At 62.4% G+C, this 21,835-nt stretch overlaps 1 protein-coding gene across 4 annotated transcripts; it reads left to right on the forward strand.

The window, feature by feature from the left end:
- Positions 1 to 238: 238 nt before the first annotated feature.
- Positions 239 to 21,676, forward strand: KCNIP2 (potassium voltage-gated channel interacting protein 2). Of its 4 annotated transcripts, NM_204250.2 has the most exons (9): positions 377 to 454; positions 17,870 to 17,965; positions 18,843 to 18,967; positions 19,183 to 19,252; positions 19,323 to 19,393; positions 19,583 to 19,690; positions 19,864 to 19,968; positions 20,191 to 20,253; positions 20,484 to 21,676. In NM_204250.2, the coding sequence occupies exons 1-9, from the start codon at positions 382 to 384 to the stop codon at positions 20,529 to 20,531; spliced, it is 759 nt and encodes a 252-aa protein (NP_989581.1). In that variant the 5' UTR covers positions 377 to 381; the 3' UTR covers positions 20,532 to 21,676. The 4 variants fall into 4 exon arrangements, with proteins under 4 accessions (XP_015144025.1, XP_040558146.1, NP_989581.1 ...); XM_015288539.4 differs by lacking the exon at positions 17,870 to 17,965 and having other exon boundaries at positions 239 to 454; positions 20,484 to 21,672; XM_040702212.2 differs by lacking the exon at positions 17,870 to 17,965 and having other exon boundaries at positions 375 to 8,835; positions 20,484 to 21,672.
- The last annotated feature ends 159 nt before the right edge of the window (positions 21,677 to 21,835 follow it).

Here is a 21,835-nt window from a genome sequence, read left to right on the forward strand (position 1 = left end):
CCATCCCCGTCCCCGTGCGGTCCCCGGCCCCGGGGTCTCCCGAATACCCTCGGTACTCGGTGTGCGGCGGCTCCTCCCGCAGCCCTCCCTCCCCGTGCCTCAGTTTCCCCGCGGCGGCGGGGCCGGGCCGGCGGCTCAGGGGAGAGGAGGCGGGGAAGGACGGGAGGGAGGGGGCGGCCGTGCCCAGCCCCGGCGGCGGCGGCGGCGGCGGTAGCAGCGGCGGCGCGCTCCCGAGAGCAGAGCCGAGCCGAGCTCCGGCACCGCTGCCCCCTTCCCGCAGCCGCGCCGGGCGGGGGGAGGCGGCGGCCGCGGGCCTCCCCTGCCCGGCGGCGGAGCCCGTGCGCCCCGTCGCGGTTCCCCCCCTCCCCCGCCGCGGAGAAGATGCGGAGCAAAGGCAGGAAGGAGAGCCTGTCCGACTCCCGCGACCTGGACGGCTCCTACGACCAGCTGACGGGTGAGTGCCGCCCCCGCGGAAGGTGCAGCAGCCGCTCGGGATCGCCGCCCCCCCGGCCCCGGCCCCGGCCCCGACCCCGGCCCCGGCCCGCTTCCAGCCCCAGCCGAGCCCCGGCCCCCGCCGCCCCGCTTCACCCGCGGAGCGCCGGAGCAGAGCGGCAGCCCCGGCCCGGGGGGGGCACCGCTCCCCGGGGAGGTTGGCAGCCCCGTGGGGAAACAACCCTCGTTCTCCCCGCGGGCGCTGGGGCTTTCGGGTCCCTGCCGGCCTCCCCTAAGCCCACCTCCCGCATCGCCGCTCGGGACAGCGGGGTTTCGCGGCAGCGCCCCGGCAGCGGGGTCCCCCGGGAGCCGGGCCCCCCAGCGGCACCCGGAGCTCTGTACCTCCTCCCCTGGGTTCCCCGTGGTGCGCAGCAGCCCTATCCCAGCGTTGGGACGGCTATAGTGCAGAGAAGCCACATATACCCCACCAGCAACGCTGTGCCATCCCGCTCCATCCTCACCCCCAGCCGGGAATTGCCCATCTTCCCACTCCCAGCCCGTTTTCCCCCCATCGCACCTCGTGCCCCGCTCCTTCCTCACGTGCTCTCCGTGGATCTGGCCAGATCCTATCCCCTCGCAGAATGTCAGCAGCTGGGCGCTGGGGCTCCCATCTTCCGGGGCTGCGATGAAGCTGAGCCTCTCTGGACGCCATGCAATGGGACACCTGGCAGCCCCCGGCCCCGTGATGCTCCACAGAGCTGTTCCAGAGGGGATTTCAGGAGCTCGAGGGGGTGTCTGGTCAGGACAGGACCCCCACCCCATAAGCAGCCCCACACAGGGACGCCCTGCCGGCTGCCTGCACCACCCTTTAGGCTGTGGGGAGATATTTTTGAGCTGTGTAGGAACTTGGAACCCACACACAACTTTTGGTTTCTCCGGTAACTTTAACACGTCCATATGGATTTAAATCAAAGCGAGGTTAAAAATAAACCCCAGGCTCTCCCAGGCTGAGACCTTTCAGGGCCGGGCTTTGCCTCCAAGCACAGCACGCGGCACAGACGCGGGGATGGGGTCACTGGGAGCCCCACATCCCAGCACGGCCACTGCCTGCCGGCTCCCCGAGGAACGCAGGGCTGTAGCAAAGCCTGCCAGCAGAGTGGCCTTCCCGTCCCCTGACCCATCGAGGGGACCCTCACCCCACGTTCGGTAGTTCAGCTGGGGATAAGCATCCTGCTGCAGCATGGCCTGGGGACATCCGCGATGTGAGATGGGACCTGAGGTTGTTTGATGTCAGGCAATGGCACGTCCCCACTGATCGTCCCTTGGTTGGTCTCCATCACCCCTCCCCTGCCAAAAACAGGAGGAGGGAGGCGAGGACCCGATCCGTGAGCACAGGAGGGCTGGGAGCAGCCCCTGAGAGAGGAGGGGGCTGCACGTGGCTGCGGGTGTGACATGGGCAGCACCGGGCAGAGGGGAGAAACGCCACCAGGAAATTAAAAGGGTCCATTTTGGGGACAGGGAGATGACGCTAGCGAGAAATAAAAGCCTTCCATAAATTACATGATTCCTCCAGCCCGCTAATGACACGGGTGATTAGTGTGAGTGCAGCCCATGTCCAGAGACATGGCCCTCAGCACGGGAGAAGCAGGACCCGAGTGCCGCTCTGCCTTCAGGAATGGAGGTACGGGGCCCCACAGCACAGGGGTTCCTGGGGGAGCAGGGGCATTGGCCCCACGTCACCAGTGGGACCAGTAGGTACCGGCATGGGGCCAACATAGGGCTGCCTGCAGCGGGTCAGACCCTCTGGCTGCTCTTCGTAGGGGTGAGGGATTTGCCTTTAGGGGTGAGGATTTGCTTTTGGGGTGGCCGCTTTCCCCCTGCTTTCTCCCTCCCGTTGCATTGCAGGGCCCCGAGTGAATTCTTTGCTCCACCCCAAAGGCAGCCGCAGTGTTAGCAGGGGGCGAACAACTGCTATAGAGACCGTCAGCAGAGCTTTGGGGTCCTCCTGCCTCCCCCGGTGGGGAGATGGGGACCCCACAACTCTTCTTGCAGCCCCCCACGAGATGAGATCCCCAACAGCAGTGAGTGTGTAGGGCCACGCAGCTGTAGGACAGAGCAGGATGCTGCGTGCCGTGCTCTGGGGTGCGTCACAGGGATGGGGACAGTGACAGCGCAGCTGTGTACAGCTCCCTGCCTGCCACATGCCAGCACGCAGACACCCTGAGGCTCGCAGCCCCCTCCCCAGCGCCCTGCCCAGAGACCCCGGCCTGCTGCCCACCCTCTGCTTCCCCCACCGCTGCTGCCACCCCTTATGCCCACCCTGCTCCTTTTGCCCTGCCCGGTGGTGAGGCGGGGCTGGAAGCCGGGCTGTCCCAAATCCCCCGTGGGAAATCCCTCCTTGGGGTGGGGAGTGGTGTGGAAATGCTCCCCCTGGGGCGGGGGGTTCCGGGGGGCCCCGCTGTGCCAACGCGCCCACCCTCGGCGGATGCTGCACCTTCGCGGGGCGATGGATGGGAGTGTTGCCTGACTGCCTCGTCTGTCCGCTGCCTCCCTCCTTCTGTCTGCTCCTCGCCTCGGCCCTTTGCTGTCCTGGCTTGTCTGTTGGCTCTGTAGGGCCAAGCGATGGGGCTGCGACGCCGGGGTGGGGGAGGGGGGTGCGCTGCGGGCTGGGATCTGCAGGTCGGGGCCGTGAGAATGGCGGCATGGGATGGCCGGGCACGGAGCTGGGTTGCTCGGTCGGATTTCTGCAGGCACCAATGCATAACTGATGGCTCGGCACAACTTTGGCCAAGGTGCGCGGATCCCTCTGCATGCGGCTGGGGATGCACGTGTGGGGAGTTGGCTCCTGAGGCATCGCACCTCTGGTTTGGGGCGGTGGGGCTGTGCAGGGTCCGTGCGGGGCACATCCTTTGCCCTATAGGTCGGGCACCGGGGGGCCCGGGAGCCTCAAGGCCCCATTAACGGAGCTGCCCCTCCCTCGCTGGCTCGGCTCATTAGTGGTGTTTTCATTAGGAGAAGTGGTTTGGTTTCATTTAAGCCAAATTGCTGTGCTCGGGAGATGACAAATCCATCTGCCGGCAAATCGCTCTCCCGCCGCCGGCGTGGATCCCGGCCCCGGGCAATAATCGCGCTGCAGATGGATGAGCCCCCGGAGGGGCCGATCTCCTCTGTGCCGGGGCGCTGTGGGTGAGCTGCTGCCCCAGAGCCCCGGTGTGGGGCTCCGCCGCGGGGCGGGGGTCAGAATCCCTCCCCTCTCCAGCGGGATCGGGAGGATGAGCGAGAGGAGGGACTCCAATCCCGGCCCGTCTGGATAATTGCTTCTTCCTTAGATCGGGTTTTAAAACACGGCACTGCTGACGGACGGCCCCCATATGGGTTCAGAGGCGGTAATCCCCCAGCCCTGCCTCCCTCCTGCTGCTGCTGACATATCCCTCAGGGTCTCCTTGCTCCCCACCTCGGTCTCCCTCCCGGTGCAGCAGCACAGGTGCTGACCTGAGCATCTCCCCAGCCCTGACTCACTCCCGGCTCCAGGAATCCTTCATGTCTCTTCCCCCTTTGCCGCAAAGTCATTAATGCGCGTGGAACCATTTGTTGTGTAACTCGGAGGACGAAGGCGAGAGCTGCTCTCGGGGCGATGCCCGCACGATGGGGTCAGGAGGGGATCGGGCAGTGATGCTCTCCATCCCCAACAGGTTCTCCCCATCTCTCAGAGCCCAGCAGGGCGTGATGGTGGGGTTTTTCACAACCTCAGGGTCTGCTGCTCCAGAAGGGGCTGCGTGGGACTGCGGGCCTGCAGCATCCCTCTGTTGGCTGAGGCACGGCTATGGGGTCCGGCCCTCGCTGCCCCCACGGCCACTGCCCAGCACCGCTGTCCTTCTGCCCCAATGCTTGGCCGGGTGCTGGTGTAAAGGTGCTGCAATCAGACAGGGGGAACCCTAAAAGGGTTGGGTGGGATTTAGCGATGGGAAGGGACGTGGCCAGGGCTGGGGGCTGCACAGAGGATGGCAACATCCCACAGTGGCCCACCAAGTGCCGTCAGTGCAAGCGGTGGTAGCCGATGCTGGGCCCTACAGGGGTGGAACAGGGGGGTGATGGCGCTTCATACTGAGAGCAGCCCATGGAAACCCCAGGGGGGGCTGCCCAGGGGGCACGAGGACCCCGAGCTGCAGTGCCTTTCCCTCAGTGCTGCTTCCTTTCCCAGCCCGCCCTGCCGTAATTACAGCCCGCTGCTGCGCCCTGATAATACTGCTTCCCTTTTATCACTGCTTAATTAAATAACTGTGGGGAAGTGAGGGGCTGTTAACCCCTTGTTGGCTGGGTAGCACTGGGAGGCACATGGAAGCCTGGGGACACCTCATTTGGGCTCACCGGTGCTCCCCCCTCCCCTGGCACAGCACAGGGTTTGTGGGTGAACCCGGCTAATTATCACCCACCTCTCACTCCATGGGAACCCTGCCGAGCCGTCCCCGGAGCCCAGGCAGCGGTGGTACAAGTCTGCTGCTAATTAGACCTGCAAGTCCTCCCGTGAGCTCAGGGTGCGGGGGTGATATTTGGTTATTCCTGATTATTTCTGATTATTTTGTATTTATTTCTGAGGGCTCGCAGCGGGAGGCCGCACTCACCCTGAGTAACTGCAGGTGCATTCTTTTCCTATCGGGGTCTCCTGGGGGCTCAGCTCTGCGGGTCTGAGAGCTACTGACTCCCCTCCCAGGTCAGAAATGGGTCTCCAAGGGGCCCCTGGAGAGCACCCTCCCACTCCGGTGGAACAGACAAACGAAGACATGGTAGCACGGCTCCTGAACCGGCCCAAAATAGCTTTCCTGTCCCCAAAATGTCACTTTACAAAGGCAGGTGCTGGGGGCCCCCTTGGGGCTTGAGGCAGTGGCTGAGCGTGTGACCTGGTGGCCTTGCTGGTGGTGCTGGTGGCCCTCCCAGAGGCCCTCCCTGGTGGCATGCAGCTGGTGGGCATCCGAGGAGCAAAAGGCTGCTGACCCCACTGCTGCCACTCTGGGGAGAGGAGATGCCCCTCTGTGAGCCGTGCTCCACAGATGGCAGTGTCCCTCCACACAGCTGTGCTTCTCGGAGGGTCTCGGGGCGCATCCCCCCACAGCATGCCCACCCCATCCCTTCCTCTCCGGTGCCATGCATTATTCACGCCCGCGTGGTGCCAACGGGGCTGACGTGCTGCCGAGCACAGAGAGCTTTTCTGTGTAAATCTCTGAAATATTTAGCAGAACTGACTTAAAAACACAGCCTGGGAGGAGCTGGTGCCTCGGCGTAACCTGGAAGGCCGGGGCGGAGGCAGCTCTGCTCCCAGGGACGTGGGGATATGGCACGTCACGGCCACGTCCCGTGGGCACCGGGGTGCCCGCCCCACTCTGAGCCTTCCTCCCACCCCGTGGCATCCCCAGCCCCAAGGAGGGCAGGTGGGCACTGGGCGCTATTGGTGTCCCCGTGCAGTGGTTGCGCCGTGCGCTTTTCTCTCTGAGAACCCGCAGAGCCCTCAGGGCCGGGCCTTCACTGTGACAGCGCATCCCATGTCAGATCCGCTGCGAATCCTGCCTGCTAATAGCTATGCAAATTACCTCATTAGCCGCCTTATTTATTTTCTCCCGCATCATCTTTTTGGCACTTCTGCGGGCCCTGGAGGCTGCGGGTGCCCAGGCTGGCAGCAGGGCTGGCCGCGCTGATGGCAGCACAATGCTGTTGGGGACCGGGGGCTCGCAGGGCGCAGGTCATCACCTCTTTGTCCCTCGCCTCCATCTTGGGGTGAACCTTGCTGTCCCCTTCCCAGCAGTGCTGCCCCCGACCCTTCAGGCAGAGGATCGTGATGGCCACGAGAGGCTTTCATCATCCTCGTACCCGTTGTCTCGCCCACGTTCATGCTCTGACACACCTGCACGTGTCCCCCGCTGTCCCCTGTGCCACCAGCCGTCTGAATGAGCCATGTCCCCAGCTCACCTCCCCGTGGCTGTGCCTCTGCTGAGCTGCACGGCGGCTCCTCTTAGCGTCAGGCAGCAGCGGTGGCGCGGTGACACGGCTCGGCACTTGGCACCGGGCAGGGCTCGGCACTATGCAGGTGTCACCGGGGTCAGGACACAGGTGATGAATGTCCAGCAGGAAAACGTGTGTCAGGACGGGATGAGTGTCCCCGTTTTGCAGCCGCGTTTCTATTTCTGCATAACCCTGCTTGCCTGGCCAGGGCCGCAGTGGTGGGGTGCTGACATCTCCGGCCGGCCCTGCAGTGGAGCGGCTTTGGGGCCAGCTGGGGAATTCGCTCCCAGCGGCGGGGCGCTGCTGTGGGGTTGGGTCTGCCAATCTCGCTGCTGTCGTGTGGGCTCTGGCACCCTCCTGTGGCCGTTTGTCACCTCTCTGCTGTCCCACAGGCTCTGCGGCCGTGGTTCGGGCGTGAGCCGGGATTGGGGCTCCCGGGTACCCCCCCGACCTGTCCCCGTGCAGTGGTGGTGGGAGAGGACCCGGCAGCTCTCAGGCCCATAGGGGGTAGGTTCGGTCGGGGTGTCGCGTTCATTCCCTGCAGCTGTCTCCTTGCTGCACGGCGTGACATTCCCCGGTTTCCCCTGCGGGAGACACCGATGGCGTTGTGGTGCCGGGCGGTTTCTGAGCGCTGCTTTCTGACCCGCGCTGATGTGTGTGGCAGCCACGGTACCACCGGGACGGGATGCCCAGGAGGACCGAGCAGTGCGCATGGATGAGGTGGAAGGGGCTCTGCTGGGGGCTGCCCCTCTCACGGGGACATCGCTGGCATTATCAGGCAGGAGGGCTCGGTTCAGAGGGCGTAGCCCTAATTTTGGGGAGCAGGGGTGAGGTCAGCCCATTTCAGTCCCTGGGGGGCTCAGCTCCTTCTCCTGGGGCTCCCAATGGGGACATCTGAGGACACTGGGCGGTCTGACTGTGCCTGGCTGGAGCACGCCCACACATCCTTTCCTGTCCCCAGGGGAGCCACAGCCATCATTTCCATCAGGTCCCTTTTTCTTCACTTCCTCCCCCATTAATAAGATATGAAGCTTATGAGATAATAGAGCCTGGATGGATGCAGAGCTGAGATCCCGCCGGTGTGTGGGGTAGGGATGTGATGTGAAGAAGGAACTGCAGCTGGGAAAATGGGACTCGGGAAGGGAGGTGATTGCCAGTCTGCATCTCTGGCTGGCTCTGGGAGCTGGGAAATCCCACTGCTGCCACACGCCTGACTCTTCCTGGCTCTGACACATCAGCGGCTCACTGCCAGCCTGAGCTGAGCGAGCAGCTCTGAGTCCGAGCGGTCCGGGAGCCCGGCTCCTCTTCCTCCCATCCTTACACCCATCAGCCTCATCTCCCCCCCTGTAAGGAGGTGGTGTCCAGGGATGCAGGATGCTCACAGCACTGGATGGCTGGTACCCAGGGATGCGGGATGCTCGTGGTGTCGGACTGCTGGTACCCGGGGATGCAGGTTGCTCACAGCACTGAACAGCTGGTGCCTGGGATGCAGGATGCTCGTGGTGCTGGGTGACGGACGCTGGGAGATGCAGGATGCTCGTGGCGTCGGACGGCCGGTACCTGGGATGCTCACAGCACCGAGTGGTTGGCGCTGGGAGATGCAGGGTGCTCCCAGCACTGGATAGCAGGACTGGAGGACGCACAGTGCTCTCCGTGTCAGCTCCCTTCAGGAAGGAGCATCCTTCCCTGCTCTTGGAGAGAGGCGGCTCTGGGATGCAGCAGTGCCTCATTGGTCAGCGGGACCTGTGGAGTCTGCGGGTTGCCATACCAACCTGCCTCTGGTTCCCGGCGAGTCGGGGCGTGAAGTGCCGGGTCGAGCTGGTGCCAAGGGGCGGACCGGCAGCCAGGGCAGCCCAGGGCTCTGCATCCACCCAGCCGTCCTGGCGAGCCGGCTGGTACCGCCGGGCTCCCTGACCCCCAGCGCCCCTCGGCAGCACTTTGTTCTTCGCTGCACGGAGCGGGCAGCGGGCTGGCACGGCACGGGGGGCTCACCTGGGCGTCTCACTGAGTGACCTGCAGCAGCTGGTGAGCTTCGGTCCCCCTAAGCCTGGAGAGAGGTGGCAGCTCGGCTCACAGCCGCTCCTCCCGAGATCATCCCAGCGCCAAACTTCCCGCCCGCCCGCCTGCCTGCCTGCCTGCGAGCGGGGCCTGGAGGCTGCCGTGCTGCACTGCCCTCCCATAGGGCTTTTCCTGCCGCCGATGCCCGCAGGCTCGCTGCGGGAGAGGAAGGCTCTGTCCTGCCCTGGGCATCAATCAGGGGAGTTGGGGGCTTTGTGCCGGCTTTGTGGCTGGGTCCCTCCCCAGCGCTGTGAGCCGGAGCCATGAGCCACTGCCAGCAGCGCTGCAAGAGGCAGCTGGGCCGGGTGATCCGCTGCTTCTACCAGTTTGTCACCGGGACCCTCTCGCAAGGTAGGTGCAGCCCTGCGGGTGTGGGGCTGTGCTGGGCTGGGGGGTCTCTGTGAGGCGGTGTCTGTGGAGTTATGTGGGGCAGGGATACTGAGCAGCGCTTACAGATCCAGCCCCAGGAAGAGGGGCTGTGTGTGAGGTGAGGCTGAAGATGCTCACAGGGCAGGGACTCCCTTTCCACCCCGTGTCTGGATAGGGCCAGCAGCCACCTCCTGACTGCACACTGCAGGGATGTCACCATGTGCTGGGGCCACGGGTGGTGGCAGTCCCCAGCATGGCACAGAGACCTACGCTGGAGAGCCAGGCAGTGTGGGGAGGAATGTGCCACACTGGGAGCGTGGGGAAGCCTTTGCTGGGCCAGCACAGCCACGTCACTGCTTGCAGTGGGGCTGGCACTCACCACAGGCTGGCAAAGCGCCGCCTTCACCGGGACCCAGCCTGCCTGGAAAACCATACTGGGCTCTGTTGCCTCCTCATGTGGGGCACAGGGAATGTGGGGGTATCCTCTGTGCAGCCTCGGGTCCAGTGGCATGGCTGTGGGGACGCGGAAGCAGTGTGTCCCCTGCAAGCTGTGCCACCCCTTGCCCATCCACATGGCCCCATGCCCTACAGTGAGGGAAGTGTTCCCCGCTGCTTCCCAGCTCCAGGGGCCACCATGGCAATGGATCTCTGCATGAGCCCTTCGTCACCCTTGGGCACATCTCCATCAGCTCCACGGGGCGGAGGATGAGTCAGCTGAGTGCGGTGTGAGGGCAGAGCTGCAGGTGGTGGGGCGGGATAGGGAGCAGAGCTCATGGTCCCACAGCCTGCGAGGATGTCCTCCAGGTCCTCCTTCTGCTGCCCTGCTGGGCTGGTCTATAGTGGGTGTCCCATCCAGGCAGTGCCAGGCAGCCCCAGGGTTCGTTTGGCTATGCAGGGTGGTTGTGATGTTTGGGATCCTTCTATGCTGGGAAACAACCAAAGTGATGGGAAACAGCTGGGCATGTCTCTGCTTCCTGAAGGCTTGGGGCTGAGATATGGGGTTGGCACAGCCTTCTGCCCCTCGTGTCATCCCCTCCTCCTCAGCCACTGCTTTGTTCCATGTGGCACACGGTTGCTGTGTCCTGCAGCTTCTGTGCCCCCATCAGCCCCTTTTTGGGCAACGAGCCCCTCTGCACAGTGTAAGGAGCTCACAGGCACAGGGACCCCTGGGTGGGCACTCTTTGGGGTAGGTGCCCTGGGGAGCTCACCAAGGACAGGTCACCAATGGAGGGAAAAGAGAAATGATTCAATCAATTAACCAGATTAAAACTGTGACTTCACCTCCCCAAAAATAGCATTTCGCCAATATTTTAATGTGCTTATTAATAATCTGCTCGCGCTCTGATTAGCAGGGAGGTAATAAGGGATCAGCTGTAACCTAAATTTAACACTCCCTAATGGATGATGGCCCCGAGAACCAAAAAAAAATAAAAAGAAAGAAAAGAAAAAAAGGAGAGGCTCCTATCCATCAGGCTGGGCCCCCAGGGGACTCGGCAGCACCCCGGGCAGATGTCATCGGCTGTGCACCCAACTGGCCCCATGGTGTATGCGAGGGGACAGCCAGAGCCTGCCGCACTTCCACACCCTGTGCTCCTCGCCCCACGCTGGATGGCCATGTCCCCTCGCCCAGGACCCGAGCCCTGCCTTGGCCTTGTGGTGCTGTGGTCATTGGGAGCTGGCAGACTCAGAGTGGCCTGAAGGTGATGCCACACACGGAGACGGCCACACGTGTAGCGAGCTGTACCCGTGCTCAGCCCCCTGCTTTGTGTTCTGCCTGTCGGTGCCGGGCTCCCCCCGGGGCCAGCAGGGTTATTTTTAACTGTTTGCCATGTGCTGCCTGAGCACAATTAAGGTAATTGGTTTGGGAGCCTGGCTCTCACACGCCGCTCCCAATTACCTGCCCGCCCGCCTGGCTCCCACCTCCCTGCCCGCCGTGGCCGGCTCCGTGGAGGGGCTGCCGGGGCAGGGCTGCCCCAGATAGCGGTGGGGTTGCTTTGGGGATGGAGCCATGGAGAGGACATCCCTGCACAACGACAGCCTGCTCTATGCCTCCCTGATTGCCATCCTCCTCCTCATCTCCTATTGGTTCACCACCCGCTGCTTCAAAATCATCAGCGGCATCGAAGGTATGGGGCTGGGGAGGTGGGGGGACGGAGCGACGCCATCCTCTCCGGGCCATGTGGCGGGGTGACCTAGGGACTGGGTGCCCGGGGACATCTCTCCGGGCACCTCGTTCTCCCCGGGTCTCCCCATCTGTCCCTCCCGGTGCTGTTGTGCCGGGCAGTGGTGACAGCCACAGCGGTGCCCGCTCCAGGAACCAGCACCATCCCAGTGTTTCCTATTCTGCCTCCAGGGTAACTGGTGGGGTGCCCAGTGGAGATGCCTCAGACAGCGTTTTGGGGCTCTTGGTCCCTCCCGAGCTGTTTTACTCCCTCCAGCCCCTTGGAGCAACTCTGATGGTCATTGTGTCCAGGGCCGTGCAGAGCCCAGCGCATGTGTTTCTCCATCCACCTGTGCAACCTCTGCCTGCATGGGGCCTGAGGGCTCTTCTCGTGATGCGGCCATACTGGCAGTGCTGGCAGTGATGCCTCTCAGTGGGCTCTGCCCCACTTCTGGCGGGGTGTGTGGGGTCTGGATCTCCCTCACACCCCTCGCAGGCTGTGGGTCTGGCTCTGTGGGTCACCCCGTGCATCCCTTCCATCCTCAGGGCAGCTGCAGCTGGAGGAGCATTGCAGAGAGCCAGACCTTCTTGCTGGGACATGTTTTAGCTGGAGGAGCCCCTCTGGGGGTGCCTGGGCTGTTTTTGGACAGAATTAGGTTGCTGAAACAGTCTGGCAGCACATGGGACAGCCGTCAGCTGTGGGAGCAGTCAGGCTGGGGAGAGGATGGGCTCAGTAAGAGCAGTTGGCTCTGGGGGAAACTTCCTCTGAGCGTGCAACAGGCTGGTGTCACCTTGTTCCCAAAGGAGTCACTCGGGGTGGGGGTAAGATTGAGAGCCAGCCCCATTGCTTCCAGCCTCAGTGCCTGGAAACTCGCTGCTTTCCAAGAAAAGGAAACACCCCTGCAAACTTCCAGCCCAACGGATGCTTCCCCAGGGAGGGTTTCCATAACTCTCCCGGAGCCACTCCTGATGCCTTGCTGGCATCTTCTGCTGGCAGCCCCGGGGCTGGAGGAGATGCTGAGCACAGGGCTGCCAGGTGGCCTTGCCACGCTGCCAGCAGGCACTAAGCCACCTGCCAGGGGACAGACTTGCAGCTGGGAATGGGGTCTGGGGGTTTGGTGTGGGATGGCCCCATTGGGAGCCCTCAGCACCTTCACCAGCCCCTTCCTCCAGCAGGTGCCACCCAGTGTGACGTGCCTTCCCCCAGTGACATTTTTCCCCCCTGGGCTTTGTGTCCTGGCCCATCAGCAGGGACCCAACATCTAGGCAGGGGCTGCACTGTAGCACTGAGCATTGCCACCCCACCTGGCCATGTAGCATGGGGGCCCTGCCCCGTTCCCTGCACTGATGCTGGTAGTGATCTCACTTCATCCCCCCACGTGGGACCGGGACACCCTTGGAGCAAGGGCTGGGATGCTGTAAAAAATGCATGGAGCCAAATATAACCCTGGCGGCTGCGCAGGCTGCGTGCTGGAGGTGCCCGCATGCCTGCTGCTGCCTGACCTTGGCTGGGTCCCCTGGGCTCCCTGTTTGGGGTACACCCCCACCACCCCGTGCTTTAAGGATGCTGGTCCCACAGTTCAGCAGCTGGACCAGCTCCATGGCCCTGGTGACACCCAGCCGTGACCCCAGACTGTACCCGTTGGGTTATGGGGACCTTTAGGCATCCCTTGGGGTTCTGAGCCGGGTGGGTATGTATATGGGGTGCAGAGGACAAGTCTGAGTCATCCACGTCCTAGATGTGTTGCCAGTGCCCAGTGTCCTGTCCCTATCGTGTCCCCCCCTGGGAGCCAAGTGCCTTTTAATAATCTGTGGCCTGTTTCCTTAGCAACTGCATTAAGCAAATCGATGGCAGTGGTGTCATTGGAATGGGAGGGCATGCCTCCTGTCCCCCCCCATGCCCCGCCACCCCCTCCCCCCACGTGGCCTTGCTCTGCTCTTACTCGCAGGCATAGCCCTTCTGTGCCGGGGCTGTTGGCTGCTGGCTCCTGTGACAGCCCCACGCTGACCCCTCGCTCTCACGTGGCCCCAGACAGCAGGGGGACAGCCGACATCCTTGGGGACATCAGGGGTCCTTGGGGTTGCATAGCCCAGCAGCTGTGGCATTGGGGTGAGAGGGCTCAAGGTGAGTGGGGGGCCATGAGACGCCCCCACCATGAACCTGGAAGGCCTGGAGATGGTCGCTGTGCTGGTGGTCTTGGTCCTCTTCGTCAAGGTGCTGGAGCAGTTTGGCCTCTTCGAGCCTGTGTCCTTGGAAGGTAACTGGAGTGGGAGGGGGCCATCTGGTGGGTTCCCGCCTCACCAGGGTCACGGCCATGTAGGGAGCCCCAGAGCTGCCTCGAGGGATGCTTTTAGGGTGCTGGGATGTGGCGTCTGTCTGCAGCTGGTTGGGGTGAGCATGGGGATAGGGTGTCCTGCCCGCTCCACATAGAGTCCTGGTGGCCAGGGATGTGGTGGGGGGGGATGGGACCCCAGTGTGGCGCAGGGATGGTGGGGTGTCTGTGTGAGATTGGGGTGTGCTGGGGGCTCTGGGGGCAGGGGATGGCAGCACGCAGCCCACCCACCTGAAGGCTGCTGCGGGTGCACCATCAGGAGGTGACGGGCACTTTGCCTGGACCAAAGCTCCGGTGTGTCCTAGGGCTGATCCAGACCCTGGCTTCCCCTCCATCCCTCTGCTTTTGCTGCCCTAAGCCTCGTACCGGAGTCCCTGGCACTGCGGTGTGCCAGCTCTAAGCTGCAGTGGGGAGGGGGAAGCAGAAGGGAGCCTGCCAGTGCAGCCCCACTGGGAGGCTCAGGGCACGGCAGGAAGCATCCCTTGGCTGAGCCCTGTCCCCAGGGGGACAGTTCTTGTCCCCAGCAAGAGACTGCAGCAGGTGGGGATGGGGGTCCTGTGCCCACCCATTCAGAGGGACAACAGCGGCCCCATGTAGTCCTTGATCTCACGGTATCACCGTGAAGTTTGGATGGGCTATCCCTCTCCATCCGTGTCACCACACTGGAACCCGCATGTCCCCTTGGCTGGGGACACTGGGGAGAACAGGGATTTGCCACAGCTGTAGAGACAGGAGTGGGACCAGGTGCCTTGGATTGTCTCCCATCCCCACAGGGCTGAGTGGAGGAGAGGGAAACACCTGGGTGGAGAGGCTGGGTCCTCATACCATGCCCCGAGTGCTGCATGTGTCTCCCGGTGACTTTGTCACCCCCTGGGCTCTGGAGGTGGCAGGTGGGATGCTTTGCCTACTGGGGACAGCCCCAGCTGGTGTTGAGGATGGCGAAGTGTCTAGTGCCCTGCCTGCCTGTTGTTTACCAGCTGCGCCCAGTGACAGCCCACGGACTGCAAAGAGCCTGAAACCATACACTAATGGTTTGGGTCTGCTAATGGACGGCACTCCAGAGCCACCGTGGCGGCTGCACTTCCCCCACATGCGGTGCTGGAGCCACAGCCAGTCCCCCCTGCCCCATCCGTGTGGCCATGCTGGTGTCATCCCAGGGGTGACTCTGGACCTGGTGTCATTTTCCAGCCAGTTAATCACTGCCAAGCGCTGTCACCCCGCTGTGCCCCGTGCCACCACCTGACCTGTGCCCGTCCCCAACCCCTGCCAAGGCCAAGTCCTCGGGAGGGGACAGGAGAAGAAAAACACTGTTGGTTTTGGCTGCTGAAGTGCAGTATCAATAATTAATTGAGGAGCAATCGGCTCCGGCTGGGAGCAGGGCTGGGCAGGCAGATAGAGAGCCAGGAGAGCTGCCCATGTAACCGAGCCATGGATGAATATGAGATAGAGCTGCAGATTGTGAGTGATGGGATAACGAGTGCCAGGTCCCATCTGTGGGGTGGGTGGAAGGGATCATCTTGGTGAGCTCCTGGGGTGTGCAGGGTGGGTGCTGTCTGGGATGTGGGGATGGAAGGCACCACCCAGTGGGGTGAGCATCCCTGCGGGGTGAGGAGGAGGCGGAGGGCAGGACCTGGCCTTGCATCCTGATGCCATTGCCTCTAACTCCCAGCACTGAGCAGCCCCGAGGACCATGGTGAGCACCCCTCTGACTTGGCATGGTGTCACGTCCCACTCAGCCCAGCCAGACATAATTAGCTTGTTGAATCTCTTCTCCCTCCGGCCTCACATTAATCACTTCTCACACTGCTTCCCTCCCAACTCCCTCCGGCTGGGCTCTTGCCTCCTGTCACTGACGTGCCCGGTGAGGGGGCCCTGAACTGCTGCATCCCACACTCTCCTCTCTCCTGCCTTGCTGGGTCAGGCACTGCAGCTGGGGGGTGTCAGTCCCTGCTGCGCTCTTGGACCTGCAGGAGCTGCAAACAGTGGGCATCATCCTGCCTCTCTGCTCCAGCTTCAAGCTGCTCCACGTCCTGGGCATCGTCGACCCGAGTGGGGGAGGTGCGACCAAAACTGTGATGGGGTTGCAATAGGGTGAAGTTGCAGTGGGGTGGGGATGCGGTGGAGTAGGGTTGCAATGGGGTGAGGGTGCAGTGTAAAAGTTGATCCCTGCCTCCTGTCCCAGGGCAGTGTGTGCAGCATGCAGGAGCTGCAGGGTGCTCTTGGGATGCTGAGGAGAATGTGTTTTGGGGCATTTGGAGGGCATGATGGCGTCTGAGGGCACCAGAGTGTGAGGAGCTGGGGAAGCGAGGGGTCTGGGTGCTGGGGTGTGAGTTGTTGGGGATCATTACAATACTAGGGTGTGGAGAGGCACTGAGATGTACGGGCATCGGGGATGCTGGAGTGGGGGATATCTGAGTCATTGGGATGTGGGGTGTTGCGGTGCTGGCTTATTGAAAGCTGGACTGGCTGGGAGCATTAGGGTGGGGAGAATATCTGGTCTGGACCCAAAATAAGCCGGGGCAGGGGATGCAGGACCTGTTGCTTATGCCTGGAGGGGGTGCAGAGAGGTACAATGTTGCTGCTTGTCCCCTTTGGCTGCCATCTCGGTCTGTGCTGCCAGCAGTCTTGTCTGGGAGGAAGGCTGCTGGCAGACTCTGTGCAGTGTGCTTTGGGTTTGTGAGTTTCCCTCTGTACCCATCACAGCCAGCATTGAGGATGCTGTGAGACGAAGGGGTTGCAAATTGCATCCCGCTGGGCAGGATGGGGAGTGTGACGGAGGGTGTGCGGATAACAGCGAGGCAGTTGGTGGCAGAGCACAGGGAGGGGAGCAGGAAACTGTGCCCAGGGGCTGCTTGTGCGTGAGGATGCCCTTGAGCTGCTTTTTGACCCTATCACAACCAGGGTGGATGCTGGAGACAAGGGGACAGCGTGCCATCCCCAGCAGAGCCCTTGGGTGCGCCAAAGCCAGGACAGCAAAGCGCCAGCCCTGGTCTCCCTCTCCTTTTGTTGAGCTGCATGTGCTGAACCTTCTCCCTCCCACCCTGGGCCCCCCAGAATCGCGCCCTGTTCGGTTTCCTCCTTAAGAAAACGCCTGTGTTATTTTTTTTTTTCTTTTTCCTTCTTTATAACAAACTAAAGTGTAACTTGCACCCGACCTGACCTACTGCACGTGCCCATACCTGCTGCCCCTGTGAGTCCAACCACGGTTTATTCTCTGTTGCATCTCTCTGGCTCGGTGGTTCCCCTGCCCCAATCCTCCCGTGGTCCCACCGCCAGTGCTGTGTCACTGCCTGCCCTGTCCCTGTCCCCAGGACTGCTCCTGCTCCTAGGGCTGGTCCCACAGAGTGGTTCTGCTGGGGATGGGGTTGGGTGCAGAGCATCCTGGGCAGGCTGGAAGGTGCCATGTCCCGATGCAAATAGCAGCCCCGTAAAATAGCTGGGTAAAATCATGCTTGCAGCATCCCTGCTGAGGATGCATCTCCCTAGGCACAAGCTTGCCTTCCCCAAGTGGCTTTGTGTGACGTCCCACTGGGGGGACACCGACCTCTTAGAACTATTCTCCATCACCTGAAAGCAATGGGGCCACCCACTGGTGTGCATTCAAAGGGACTTTGCACCTTTTGTCCTATTGCCTACCTGCCTGCCTGCCTTCGGGGGCTGGAGCCCAGCATGGCATTCCTCTCCTCCTCTTCCTCCTCCCCACCTTCGCTGCTCACCCTGTGCTGTTTGCCAGCTTGGGGCAGTCTGTGGGGCCCTGGGAAAGGGGGGAGCAGGTGCGTGGCCAAGGGGCAGCGCCAGGTCGGGGGAGATGGGTCATGGCCAACAGCAGGATCAAGTCTAAGGATTGGGGGGAGGGAGGGGGGGTGCAGAGCAGGAGGACCTGGAAGCGATGGCAGTGGCCAGGTTGAAGCAGGGGACCCCTGGAAGAGGGAAAGGCCCTGTGCTCCATCCCCTCCAGGCTGTCCCCACCCAGGGCCCTGGGCTTGGCTGCAATGGGGTGGGAATGCATGCAGCAGAGGGGCTGCATGGCTGAGCTGGGGGCATGCTTCGCGTTCAGCCCTGTGGACCAGCAGGATCAACCCCAGCCCCGTGCCCCTGGGTAGGATGTGGTGCCCTGGGGGATGCAGTCCCATCCTAGGCTCCATCCTGTACAGCCCCACGTGGAAGGGGTTCCCCATGGAGCAGGCATTTGGCTTTGGGACTAAAGAGCAGAGGCCAGCCCTGCCATCTCCTTGGCTGCTGGGCTCCACTGCACACTGCTGTGCTCTGATGGGTGTCCAGAGATGCTGGCCATGGGTCGGGGTCACCCTTCCACCATTCCCTTCCAATGAGGGAAGCAACTGGGCCGGGTTTCTCCTGGGATGGAGCAGAAAGGCTGAATAGAGCTGGGCTGGGCTTTGCCTCCCTGCTCCGTCCCTGTGTGCATGCGCTGGTCCCGCTCACCCCGTGCCGGACACCCTGCATCCGGGGCCTGCTGCTCTGTTAACTCTTCTTCTGCTCGGTGACTCCTTCTTTCTTCCAGGCAACCCGCCAGGCCAAACTAAAAAAGCGCTGAAGCAGCGATTCCTCAAACTGCTGCCCTGCTGCCGGCCCAAATCCATCCCCTCGCTCAGCGAAAGCAAGTGCTTCTTCTTGCCTTTGTGTGTGTGTGTCCCCAGCAGTGCTGCTGGCTGCCGTCCCCCCCGCCCTGCAGCGTGGGGGGGGGGGTCAGGATCAGTCCTGTCCCTGAGGGTCCGATCCGATGGGCTCTGCACCCACCTCCCTCCTCGCCTGCTCCCGGTCTGTTTTACCCCCTCCAGCACATTGGAGAGGCTCTGATGGGATGCACGGCGGCGGCTGGACCTGGCTGGGGGCAGTGGGACCACTCCCCCGGTGCCGTTTGAAGGGCTGAAGGATGCTGCTGGAAGCTATGTGTCGGAGATGTGAAGGGGAGGGAGGGGGATGAGTAGAGATAGAACCCCCCCAGCCTGCCCTGGGTCATGTTTGGCCCTTTGGAAGACCCTGAATGGGAATATTCTCTGTTCCATGGCATAAGCTGAGTCCCCCAAGGGAAGAGGTGAGTATGAGGGGGCAAAGTCTGGGGATCCAGAGCCTCTCAGGGTTGTAGTGGGGGCCCTGGTTGCCGTAGGAATGGGGAGAAACCATAGCTGCAGATGGGGCACAGCAGGCAGGATGGGGGCCAGACAAGGCTGGAGGGGGTGTTTGGAGTTGTGGGGGGGAGAAGATGTCCTGCTAGAGACAAGCCCCAGTGCAGCACAGACCTTCAGGCATCCGGGGTCTCGGCTCTATGGGGCAGATGATCATGCCAGGGAAGAGCAGGCAGGGCTGTATTCCCTCCTGGCGTACACCAGGCTCCAGCTGAGCAGGACACCCCAGAAACCTGCTGTCTTGAGTGGAGGTGTGCAGTGTGAAGCACACCTCCTGCCCCTAGCACTGCAGGGCTGGGCAGGACAGCATGGCTTCAGCCACCCTCTCTTCCCCCAACTTCCTTGCAGACAGTGTCGAGGATGAGTTTGAGCTCTCCACCGTCTGCCACCGCCCCGAGGGGCTGGAGCAGCTCCAGGAGCAGACCAAGTTCACCCGCAAAGAGCTGCAGGTCCTGTACCGGGGCTTCAAGAACGTGAGTAGCCCTCACTCCTCCGGAGCCATGCACCCCTTGGGGAAGGTTTTGCATCCTGTTGTCAGACCCTGAATGGCTACAGATGGCAGCAGTGGGGATGCAGTTTCCCCTGAAGCTTTGGGGGGTGCCCTAATCCTGGGATTTAGGGGCAGGGAGCCCTGAGCATCATACCATTCCCCATGCTGATGGTGTGATGCTTCCATTTGCCCTGGCAGGAGTGCCCGAGTGGCATCGTTAATGAAGAAAACTTCAAGCAGATTTACTCACAGTTCTTCCCACAAGGAGGTGAGTGTGGGTCCCCATCCCTGGTGCCCCATGTGGGGCTGTCTTCTCTCTCACTGTTTGCCTCCTCCAGACTCCAGCACGTATGCCACCTTCCTTTTCAATGCCTTCGACACCGACCACGACGGCTCCGTCAGCTTTGAGGTGAGCCAAGGAGGGGGTCGGGCTTTGCCATGGGCTGGATCTGCCATGAGCAGCTGCTGAAGGACTTTGTTAGTGGGAAAAACAGTGCGAAGCAACAACAGAAACAGTACTGTAGTTTCTGGTTGAGGGAAAAGACTCGTGGCATTTCTGTGGGGCTGTGACTCCAAAGGGTGACCACCTGCTTTGCAGGACTTTGTGTCCGGGCTGTCCATCATCCTGCGAGGCACCATCGATGATCGCCTGAACTGGGCCTTCAATCTCTACGACCTGAACAAAGACGGCTGCATCACCAAAGAGGTGGGAGAGGGGTCCAGGCTGGAGCAGGTCTGCACCCAGTGGGGATGAGGGCAGGGCTCGGGGCATTTCCTTGAGAATCTCATGGGTCCTTTGGGGGCGTAATGAACAACATGTGTGATGGGAATCACATGGAGGCAGAGCTTTTCCACACTGCAACCCTGCCTTTCCTCCAGGAAATGCTGGACATCATGAAATCCATCTACGACATGATGGGCAAGTACACCTACCCGGCCATGCGGGAGGAAGCACCCCGGGAGCACGTGGAGAACTTCTTCCAGGTGAGCTGGGCACATCTGTGGGGACCCTGCATGCAAAAAACACCCTGCACTGGGGACAAAGCAGGGCTCCAGTGAGTAGCTTGCCTGGGACAGGGTGGGGTTCAAGCCCAGATGTGCTGTCTCTAAGGGTTTTGGCAATGGGTGCTCTGCCACGGAACCGGGGCTGGGGGTGCTGGGCTGTCCCCGTCCCTGCAATGTCCTCCATGCTGTGCTTATCTGCAGAAAATGGACCGAAACAAAGACGGTGTGGTGACAATCGAGGAGTTCCTGGAGTCCTGCCAGAAGGTAAAGCCACAGGGCTCAGTGCAGCATTGCTTGGGCTCTGCTCTGGGAGCCACGTTCATGCCATCATCCCTGTGCGGGTGGGGAACAGCGCATCCCAGCATGGCCCTTGTAAGCCCCAGAGCTCCTGTCCTGTGCACCAGAGCAGCTGGACAAGATCCATGGGGTGACATCAGGTTTGGGGGAGCAGCCCAGAGAGCTGCTCTGTGCCCAAACACCCCTCCTCCCTGCAGGATGAGAACATCATGCGGTCCATGCAGCTCTTCGACAACGTGATTTAGCTGTCTCCAGCTGAGCTCTCCCAACACCGGGCTCAGACCCCGCTCCTCTCTCCACTTCTCCTTCCAGCCCTTCCTGCTGCCGGCTGCCACACAGAGACGTGGTCGGCACCCGGATGTATCCTTCCCCCGAGGCCAGCCCAGCTTTCCTTGGGGGGCCCCACAAAAGTGCCACCAGAGCGTGGGCACAGCTGGCATAGGGCATCTGGCCTGGGTGGGCTTCTTGCACCCGATCCTAGAGGGAAAGCCGCAGCCTTGGGCTGCCATAGGGGCTTCCCCGTGCCCCCACACCACGACCCCCCTCAGCAGCCCCAGCACCGGCTCCAAACCCTCCAGCAACACTTCTAGGAACTAAGAGTCTCGCAGCAGGCATCAGCTTCCTCCTGTGCCCTGATGTAGGGACGTGTCCCCTGCGTGGGACGTGAACCGCTTTGTCCCCCTCCTCGCTCACTCAGGGTGCTGGGCTCCCTCTGTTTGTCACCAACAGCTGTTGGGAGCTGGGTGTGCGCTCCTATCCCACCCACGCATCCGTCCAAGTCCTGGCTGGGGGTTAACGTCTCCACACCGAACTCCCGCCCAGCCCCACTGGCTTCGGGTAGCGGTCCGCAGCCTGGCCCAGCTGCTCCCAGCACTGCGTCCCGAGGGGCAGCAGTGGTTGGGTCTGATGGGGAACGGGTGAGCGAGGCCGTGCCCTACGCCAGGCTGAGCCCCGCCGTCAGAGCCGCCCGGACCCTCCCACAGGGCCCTGAGCCTCAGCTGCGGGGCAGCCCCCACTGGGCCTGCTTCAGGCCCGGCTTGCGCAGACGCGATGTTTTTTAGCTCCGTCCACCGCACTGTTCATCTCCCAGCCCTGCTCCTGGGCGGGAGGGCAGTCCCCCAACCCCAACCCCTCCTGTCCCGCCCCGGGGCACCCCCTGTCCCCCGCACGCAGAGCGGAGGCTCCTTTCTCCCCCCCCCCCCCCCCCCCCCCCCTCACGCTGCAGTGGCATGGCGTGACCCCTGCCCCAGGGCATGGTGACCCACAACCCGCTTGGCATCTCCAGTCTGTATATTTTGTATTATAACGATAAGATGGGTTACAAAAAGAAAAAAAGAAAATGGGGGGGGTTGGGGGGGGAACAATAAAATCTAACCATGATCGCTATGCACACTGCCGGTATTCTCCTCTGCCTTTGTTGGACGTTTGGGGGGGGGGGAGCTGGGGAAATAGGGAGCAGGGGCACGAAGGCCGGCCCACGGCCTTTCTCTGCAGCCCCCGAACCCCAAATCTCGGAGCCTCCCGAAGGCGGCGCCGTGCCGCGCTCAGC

This window comes from Gallus gallus, chromosome 6 (genome assembly GCF_016699485.2).
Source record: "Gallus gallus isolate bGalGal1 chromosome 6, bGalGal1.mat.broiler.GRCg7b, whole genome shotgun sequence".
Classification (NCBI taxonomy): Eukaryota; Metazoa; Chordata; class Aves; order Galliformes; family Phasianidae; genus Gallus; species Gallus gallus.